This window comes from Anomaloglossus baeobatrachus, chromosome 12 (assembly GCF_048569485.1).
Source record: "Anomaloglossus baeobatrachus isolate aAnoBae1 chromosome 12, aAnoBae1.hap1, whole genome shotgun sequence".
Taxonomy (NCBI): Eukaryota; Metazoa; Chordata; class Amphibia; order Anura; family Aromobatidae; genus Anomaloglossus; species Anomaloglossus baeobatrachus.
The window spans coordinates 96515123-96525122 of record NC_134364.1 but is presented as its reverse complement, the minus strand read 5'-3'; the positions used below and the strand labels follow the sequence as shown (position 1 = coordinate 96525122).

At 45.6% G+C, this 10000-nt stretch overlaps 1 protein-coding gene across 2 annotated transcripts in view; it reads right to left on the bottom strand.

The window, feature by feature from the left end:
• Nucleotides 1-8399, bottom strand: part of SH2D2A (SH2 domain containing 2A) — a 22055-nt gene extending 13656 nt beyond the window's left edge. The window contains exons 1-3 of one of the 2 annotated variants that reach the window (XM_075330302.1): nucleotides 8328-8399; nucleotides 2971-3098; nucleotides 189-355 (exon numbers count right to left, since the gene is read on the bottom strand). In XM_075330302.1, coding sequence (XP_075186417.1) covers nucleotides 189-355; nucleotides 2971-3098; nucleotides 8328-8349 — 317 coding nt within the window. In that variant the 5' untranslated portion in view covers nucleotides 8350-8399. Of the gene's footprint in view, nucleotides 1-188; nucleotides 356-2970; nucleotides 3099-8327 lie in introns of those variants that run through there. The other variant, XM_075330303.1, reaches the window with a different exon arrangement.
• Nucleotides 8400-10000: the final 1601 nt, after the last annotated feature.

Sequence of the window (10000 nt, the reverse complement as noted above, 5' to 3'; positions counted from 1 at the left end):
ATTACAAGTCTAACTATATGTCCTATCTAATGGTTGGGTCAGGTTTTGCAGTTTGGCAAAATTTGCTTGAATGGAACCCTGCAATACCAGACACAACCATTTGACAGGAGGGGTGCTATTTTGGTAAAGGAAGAAACCCCCCAAACTTTGTACAGGCTGCACATTGCACTAGGAGTGCTAACACTCACCCCCGTGTTATAAATCCATGGAACCATTCCGCAAACTGACCGTTCTTCAGCAGCTTCTTCCTCTGAGTCCTTTCGAACCATTGATATGTTTGGTCTTTTAGAGAAGCTCCGGGCTTTCTCGATGGCTCTTTGGGCACCACAGAGATGGAAGGTGAGGGGTCAATAGTCTAAGGAACAGAAAACATGACGGCTTAGATCAGGGGTCTCAAACTCGGCTGGGTGTATGGGCCGCACAGAGGAAAAAAAATAATTTGAGGGGCCGCATTCTTTGCAGGACAAAGTGACATTTTTATTGGTACCATATATAATATAATATATATATATATATATATATATTTCCTTTCTTGTAACTAATAGTCTTACAATTAGCACTATATAGAAATTTTGACCAACATCTTTTAGTAATGTTTCCCATATTGCTGTAACGTGCCTATCCTTGTCCCCTTGTAGTATTGTGCCCCATCCCACAGTAATGTGCCCATCCTTGTCCCCTTGTAGTATTGTGCCCCATCCCACAGTAACGTGCCCATCCTTGTCCCCTTGTAGTATTGTGCCCCATCCCACAGTAACGTGCCCATCCTTGTCCCCTTGTAGTATTGTGCCCCATCCCACAGTAATGTGCCCATCCTTGTCCCCTTGTAGTATTGTGCCCCATCCCACAGTAACGTGCCCATCCTTGTCCCCTTGTAGTATTGTGCCCCATCCCACAGTAACGTGCCCATCCTTGTCCCCTTGTAGTATTGTGCCCCATCCCACAGTAATGTGCCCATCCTTGTCCCCTTGTAGTATTGTGCCCCATCCCACAGTAACGTGCCCATCCTTGTCCCCTTGTAGTATTGTGCCCCATCCCACAGTAACGTGCCCATCCTTGTCCCCTTGTAGTATTGTGCCCCATCCCACAGTAATGTGCCCATCCTTGTCCCCTTGTAGTATTGTGCCCCATCCCACAGTAATGTGCCCATCCTTGTCCCCTTGTAGTATTGTGCCCCATCCCACAGTAATGTGCCCATCCTTGTCCCCTTGTAGTATTGTGCCCCATCCCACAGTAATGTGCCCATCCTTGTCCCCTTGTAGTATTGTGCCCCATCCCACAGTAATGTGCCCATCCTTGTCCCCTTGTAGTATTGTGCCCCATCCCACAGTAATGTGCCCATCCTTGTCCCCTTGTAGTATTGTGCCCCATCCCACAGTAATGTGCCCATCCTTGTCCCCTTGTAGTATTGTGCCCCATCCCACAGTAATGTGCCCATCCTTGTCCCCTTGTAGTATTGTGCCCCATCCCACAGTAATGTGCCCATCCTTGTCCCCTTGTAGTATTGTGCCCCATCCCACAGTAATGTGCCCATCCTTGTCCCCTTGTAGTATTGTGCCCCATCCCACAGTAATGTGCCCATCCTTGTCCCCTTGTAGTATTGTGCCCCATCCCACAGTAATGTGCCCATCCTTGTCCCCTTGTAGTATTGTGCCCCATCCCACAGTAATGTGCTCATCCTTGCCCCCTTGTAGTATTGTGCCCCATCCCACAGTAATGTGCCCATCCTTGCCCCCTTGTAGTATTGCACCCCATCCTAGTTCCCATCCCACAGTAATATGCTCATCCTTGCCCCTATCCTATAATAATGTCCCCAGCCTTGTCCCCATTCTATAGTCATGTGCCCATCCTAGTCCCTATCATACAGTAATGTCCCCATCCTATAGTAATAATGTCCCCATCCAATAGTCATGCCCCCATCCTATAGTAATGTCCCCAGCCTTGTCCCCATCTCATAGTAATGTGCGCACTTTGTCCCCATCCTGTAGTAATGGGGGGGGAGGGCAGTGGCTATAACTTACCGATTGCTCTCCTCGGCTTCCACAGATGCCGGAGTGAAGATGAGGGGAGTGGTCTCTGGCCACAGATCCACAGTGATTGGAGAGATCGGTCACAAGGCCGGTCTCTCCAATCAGAGCTGGGGGCGGGTGAAGCACAGGTCACCCAGCTCCAGGCAATGATCACGGCTACAGCTGCCCTGATATTGGCTGGATTTCAATGTTTCAGCGACTTTCAATGGCTGAAACATTAGTGGCTGTGATTGGCTGACAAACGCCCCTCAGCCAATCACAGCCTCCGTAGGTTCGGGGAGGAGACATCACCCCTCCTGAGGTTAGGCAGAGATCTTCTCGCCGAATCTAAGGTATTTGCAGCGATCGTAGCCACCGGGGCTGCGATTTCACCATGACGTACTGGGTAAGTCATGGGTTCTTAAGTACCAGGGAGCCATAACGTATCCAGTACGTCAGTTTGCTAAGGGGTTAATGTCCAACACACACACACCACACCACACCACACCCACACATTCTTCTCACATGTCCTGCTCTCCCTCCGCTGCCTCATCTCTGCTTCGTGCGGCTCCCAGGCCCGTGCCCCTGGTGACTTATCGCGGAAGCCGCAGTGTCACTGTCAGTGATATATGTGTGATGATTGTATTGCCGGCGCGAGAGCGCAGCTCCAGCAACACATTCATCTGACATGAAATGCAGACAGTGGCTGCGGCCCCTGGACCGCCGCGATAGTCACCGTGGGCACGGGCCTGGGGGCCGTACGAACCACCCTGAGGGGCCGCGTGTTTGAGACCTCTGGCTTAGATGCTGGCAGCTGTCTCCACCGTTCCTAATCCTGTTCATGTTCCTTAGAGAAGAACCATAAAATGTGGGGTCATCCAAGATGGTGGAGCTGATGGTCTTCAGAAAGACATGGAAGGGCAGAAATCAAGTGACCTTTCTGTAGAGCTGGGGTTCTGACCTTATTTTTGGCCTCTGTTGCGGACTCTGGGGGCGGATTTGCCCTTTCCTGGCACGATGTGGTGACGGTGACTGGTTCCTTGTTTGGAGGAATTGGTTTGAAAGTGCTGAAGAGGACGTGCGGGAAGTCTAGAGAGAAGAAAGTGTCAAGACGTGGGACAAGAAATCACAACAGCAATATTGTCTACAATCGAGCACTGCCCAGCCTGATGGTGCTAAATAGCAGTATCTTTATTAACATGAAAATCATCATAGTACCTTCCAGTGTCCACACCAATTCCTTGCAGATGTCTTTGGAGGGCTTTGACACCAGGACATCAGCACTGTAAAGCAACAGTGCTAACCACTGAGTCACCAGGCAATTTAAGTTATTCACATCCTAGTATCTTACCTACATGATAGTACTATACAATGCCCAAATAATAGTGTCAAAGAACAAAAACAGGAGACCACACAAACGTGCAGATGGTGGGATTTGAACCAGGACCTCTGAGCTGCAAGACTGCAGTGCTAACCACTCAGCCACCAGGCTACATATCTTAGTATCATACCTACATGGTAGTACCATATAGTAGTGTAAAGGGACAAAAGCAGGGGAGACCACTCAAACTCCTTGCAGATGGTGTCCTTGGTGGGATTTGAGCCAGGACCTCAGCGCTAGCAAGTCTGCAGTGCTAACCACTGAGCCACCAGGCTACATATCTTAGTACCATACCTACATGATAGTACCATACAGTGTCCAAATATTAGTGCCAAGGGACAAAATCAGGTGAGACCACTCAAACTCCTTGTGGATGGTGTCCATGGTAGGATTTGAACCCAGTACCTCAGAGCTGCAAGGCTGCACTGCACAACCAGGCTACATGTTTTAGTATCATACCTACATGATAGTACCTTACAGTGTCCAAATAGTAGTGCCAAGGGACAAAATCAGGGGAAACCACTCAATCTGCTTGTGGATGGTGTCCATGGTGGGATTTAAACCAGGACCTAAGCGCTGCAAGACTGCAGTGCTAAACACAGAGCCACCAGGATATATATCTTAGTATCATACCTACATGATAGTACCTTACAGTGTCCAAATAGTAGTGCCAAGGGACAAAATCAGGGTAGACCACTCAATCTCCTTGTGGATGTTGTCCTTGGTGGGTTTTGAACCCAGGACCGCAAAGGCGACAAACTGCAGTGCTATCCACAGAGCCACCAGGCTACATATCTTAGTATCATATATACATGATAGTACCATACAGTGTTCAAATAGTAGTGACAAGGGACAAAATCAAGGGAGACCACTCAAACTCCTTGTGGATGGTGTGCTTGGTGGGATTTGAACCAGGACCTAAGCGCAGCAAGACTGCAGTGCTAACCACAGAGCCACCAGGCTACATATCTTAGTATCATACCTACATGATAGTACCTTACAGTGTCTAAATAGTAGTGCCAAGGGACAAAATCAGGGGAGACCACTCAAACTCCTTGTGGATGTTGTCTTTGGGGGGTTTTGAACCCAGTACCGCAGAACTGCAAGACTGCAGTGCTAACCACTGAGCCACCAGGCTTCTTATGTTAAACAGGCATATCTTAGTATCATATCTACATGATAGTACCATTTGAACCCAGCACATCAGCACTGCAAAGCAAAAGTGCTAATCACTGAGCCAACAGGTTATTCATACAAATCCCAGTATCATACCTACTTGATAGTACCATACACTGCCCACATATTAGTGTCATACAATTCCTAAATAAAAATACAATACTAAGTACTTCAATCTTTGGTGGGATTTGAGCCCAGTACAGCAGTGTTGCAAAGCTGTAGAGCTAACCACTGAGCTACGGTTTAATAGTATCAGATATACATGATAGTACCATACAATGCCAAAATAATGGTTCAATATATTATCCATATTATAGCAGCATACACTGCCCACATAATAGTGCCACATATGAGTAATGCCTTCATCACAGTACAATATATTATGTATTGCCATCATATTCCACAGCACTTAGACTCAATATTCCCATTGCAGGTCACAATCTAAATTCCTCATATGTCTTTGGAGTGTGGGGTAAAACAGAGAGGCCAGATTTGAACCCAGACCACCAGTGCTGCAAACCAACAGTGCTAACCACTGAGCTACCAGGATACTTATGTTACCTACAAAATAGTATCATATCCACATGATAGGACCATATAGTGCCAACCTAATTGTACAATATATTAACCACATAATAGAACCATACACTGCTGACATAATAGTGCCTTATAACACTTGCATAATACCATAGTACCATATTTCCCACATAGTGGTGCCATGTAATGCCTGCATAACAGTACTATACTTAAAAGTATCATACAGTGCCCACATAATAGTGCCAAATAACATCTACATTACGGTACCATACAGTGAGCACATAATAGTGCCATACAATGCCTGCATAAAAGTACCATACAGTGCCCACATAATAGTGCCATATAACAACTACATAATAGTACCATACAGTGCCCACATAATAGTGCCATATAACAACTACATAATAGTACCATACAGTGCCCACATAAAAGTGTCATACAGTGCTCACATAATAATGCCATGTAACACCTTCATTATGGTACCATACAGTGCCCACATAATAGTGCCATATAATGCCTGCATAAAAGTACCATACAGTGCCCACATACTAGTGCCATATAATGCCTGCATAAAAGTACCATACAGTGCCCACATACTAGTGCCATATGCTGCCTGCATAAAAGTACCATACAGCGCCCACATAATAGTGCCATATAACAACTACATAAAAGTGCCATATGATGCCTACATAAAAGTACTATACAGTGCCCACATAATAGTGCCGTATAATAATTACATAAAAGTGCCATACAGTGCCCACATAATAGTGTCATATAATGCCTACATAAAAGTACTATACAGTGCCCACATAATAGTGCCGTATAATAATTACATAAAAGTACCATACAGTGCCCACATAATAGTGTCATATAATGCCTACATAAAAGTACTATACAGTGCCCACATAATAGTGCCATATAATGCCTACATAAAAGTACCATACAGTGCCCACATAAAAGTGCCATATAATGCCTGAATAAAAGTACCATACAGTGGCCACATAATAATATGTAATATTCACATAACAGTACCATACAGTGCCCTAATAATACTGTCATATAATGCCTGCATAATAGTGCCGTAGGGTGTCCTGCAGGTAGCTTTGAACAATTATTTCTGTTGCTCCAGGAAAAAGATCTGTGGTATATACAGCAGTGTGATCCCCCTCCCTTACAGCAGTATGGATATCGCACCTCCTGGCGGTATTGCTCACTTTTTGCGCTTTCTGATCATGCGATAAGGCTGATAACTTCTCACTTCCTACATTTCCTCTATATAGAAATGAACAGGATGTTGCACTCAGGCTGCGCAGTGTCTCACCATCGATCTCAAAGGGAGATAAGGGTCCGCCAGAAGCGTCTGACATCTGCTTATTCCCCTCTCCCCATTGAGAACACAAGCTCTTTTGTCCGACCCAAAGGCAAGGGTGTACCTGTGTGCTCTGGGATGAAATCGGGAAAGATAACTGGGGGCCAAAACAGTTAACCCCTTCAGCTGAACGACTCATTTAAAGGGGTCTTTTTAAATATCCATTTAGAAAATTCTAAGAATTTCTGGCACCACCTGTCATGAGTTGCATAAATGAATGTAAGAAGCTTTGTAATATGACTTGAGCCACTTCTCCCTGAACTCATTATTTCCTCATTGCTCTAATGGAGAGCACAGTGAGAGATCAGTGAGAGATCTCATGAAAGCTGCCTATTGATGTCTATGGAAAGAAAAAGGGACCCTCAGATCTTGCTGCTTTCTAAAAGTGTTAATCTCACCACAGAGCTGGATTCACAGCTACACTGCTTAGTTCTTATGTGTAATGTCCTCCATGAAGCTTGGTGCAGCTATCAAGGTCTGGCAGTTTCTCCAGTCAAGCTATATGCCCATCGCTCACAAAGTATTACAGCCTTAAGGGTAAAGTACCCATAATGAACATCCATCCATCATCCTATCAGCTCTAACCAGCTTCCCTGCCCCTGCTGAAGAAAAGCCTCCCGACAATATGATGCTGCCTCCACCATGTGTGACAGTGGGAATGGTGATTTAAGTGTGATGTGCACTCTTAGTTTTCCACTACACATAGCATTTTGAAATTTGGCCCCAAAAGTTCTACTTTGGTCTTAACTGATGAGTGCCCCTTCTTCCACATGACATGTAGGGGACACAGCTAATGTGGAAGAAGGGGCTCTTGTCAGATGAAATCAAAGTACAACGTTTGGGGCTAAATGCAAAACGCTATGTGTGACTGAAAACTAACACTACACATCACCCTGAAAACACCATCCCCACTGTCACACATGGTGGTGGCAGCATCATGCTGTGGGGAGCCTTTACTTCAACAAAGACAGTAAAGATGGTCAGAGTTGATGGGAAGATGGATGGAGCTAAATACAGGGCAATTCTGGAGGAAAAATAAGACTGCACATCACCCTGAAAACACCATTCCTACTGTCACACATGGTGGTGACAGCATCATGCTGTGGGGAGGCCTTTATTCAGCAAGGACAGGAAAGATGGTCAGAGTTGATGGGAAGATGGATGGAGCTAAATACAGGACAATCCTGGAAGAGAGCTAAGACTGCACATCATTCTGAAAACACCAACCCCACTGGCAGCATACAGCTGTTGGGAGGCTTTTCTTCAGCAAGGACAGTAAAGATGGTCAGAGTTGATGGGAAGATGGATGGAGCTAAATACAAGGCAATCCTTGAGGAAAACTAAGATTGCTATGTATGACTGAAAACTAACACTGCACATCACCCTGAAAACACCATTCACACTGTCACACATGGTGGTGACAGCATCATGCTGTGGGGAGACTTTTCTTCAACAAGGACAGTAAAGATGGTCTGAGTTGATGGGAAGATGGATGGAGTTAAATACAGGGTAATCCTGAAGGAAAACTAACACTGCACATCACCCTGAAAACACCATTCCCACAGTCACACATGGTGGTGGCAGTATCCTGCTGTAGAAAGGCTTTTCTTCAGCAGGAGCAGGGAAGTTGGTCAGAGTTGATGGGAAGATGGATGGAGCTAAATATAGGACAATCCTGGAGGAAAATCTGTTAGAGTCAGGAAAGAATCTGTGACAAGATGGGAAAATTGCTGATCACCGATGTCTCCATCCAATCTCAGTGAGAGAGAGCTATGACTTTTATGGCATTAATTATGTCCACCCATGACACCCAGAGCAGTTGTGCAGGTTCCATCCAGTATCTGCTGGCACTTACCTTGCTCGTAGTCGTACGACATCCCTGCAAGTCTGTACAAAATCTGTAAATGAAGCGGGTTCAAGCCGTGCTCGCTGCGTCTCAGTGGCAGGAAACAAAGTGCAAGCCACAACACCCGGCGATGTCGAGATGCTGACATAGATGTGAACGCGAGAAACTCGCCCCTCGACACGCACGTCATGGAAAGCAGTGCCCAGCGCAGCTGAGGTCGGCATTTTTGAAAAATGATCAGATCTTGTTTCTTCTTTTTAAACATATATTGTGTAACCTCCTCCAAAAATAATTCTTCCTGTTTACACCAAACAGTCACAGAGTGGAAATATCATTCTGTTTATGGAGCCTGTACTGAAAGGGGTTCCCTTATGTCATAGACGGGGGGCAGTGGCGTAACGTGAGGAAATCCACGGGGGCGGCAGTCTACGGGGGCTCACAATTTCATTTGCATTCACCGTCAAATGATCTCAAAGTGCTGTTCATTTTCAGAATACAGTATGTGAACCTTCAGTGCTGCCTATGCAGAGTACTGCAGGCAGTCGAGATTTGAAAGGGGTTCCCCTATGTTTAAATGGGGGAAGCACAGTTTATGGGGGCTCAAAACTTCACTGACTTCCACATAGAAATGATTGGTGTCTGAAAGCACAGCTTATTTTTGGAAAGCAGTGAGTGAACTTTCAGTGCTGCCTATGCAGAGCACTGCAGTCGGGATTTGAAAGGGATTCCCCTACACCACAAAAGGGGGCAGTGGGATGATGTGGGGGAAACCACAGGGGCTCAAAATTTCACATGCATCCACTGTCATTAATAATTGGCATCTGCAAGCGCCACTCTTTCTTGGAGAGCAGCGATTGCACCTCCATCGCTGCCTATGCAGAGCACTGTAGTCAAGCTTTTAAAGGGGTCTTCCTATGTATAAACAGGGGTAGCACAGTCTATGGGGAATCAAACCTTCACCCACTTCCACTTAGAAATGATTGGTGTCTGAAAGAACAGCTCATTTTTGGAAAGCAGTAAGTGAACTCCCAATGCTACCTATGCAGAGCGCTGCAGTCAAGATTTGAAAGCGGTTCTCTCCTATGTTTAAATGGAGGCAACATAGCCTATGGGATTAAAAATGTCACCGACATCCATTATTAAATGATCGTCATCTAAAAGTGCCACTCCTTCTTGGAGAGCGGCGAATGCGCATCCAGTGCTGCCTATACAGAGCGCCACAGTCGACACTTGCCATTGGATGTAGTGCTATTCATAAGCAGCAACTGATATGATACAGCTCAAGATAATGAAGTTTGTAATCTCATTTGCTGCCTAGGAAGAGCTCAACAACCTATGACAAAGGCATCTGAACTGCTGTGCTCTGCATAGGCAGCAACTGAGATGCCAGAAGATCCGGAGCTAGTGAAATTAATCCTAAAACAAGTCCCTTCTCATACTCCAATATTACAACCTCATAATTTGCCGTTGGATGATTGATTTCGTGTGGATTTCCCCTTTAAAAGTCAATCGTGCTGTTTGCAATACATGAGCATGCGCTCCCTCTACAGGAAGGAATGCGCACTGCATCCCTCCATCCTGCAGAGGGTTTTGTCTTCTTTTGTTTCACGGCGATGAGGATTTTACTGTAATTTCAATCACAGTAAAAATCATATTTCTGTTGAATTAATAGGAATGTTGGG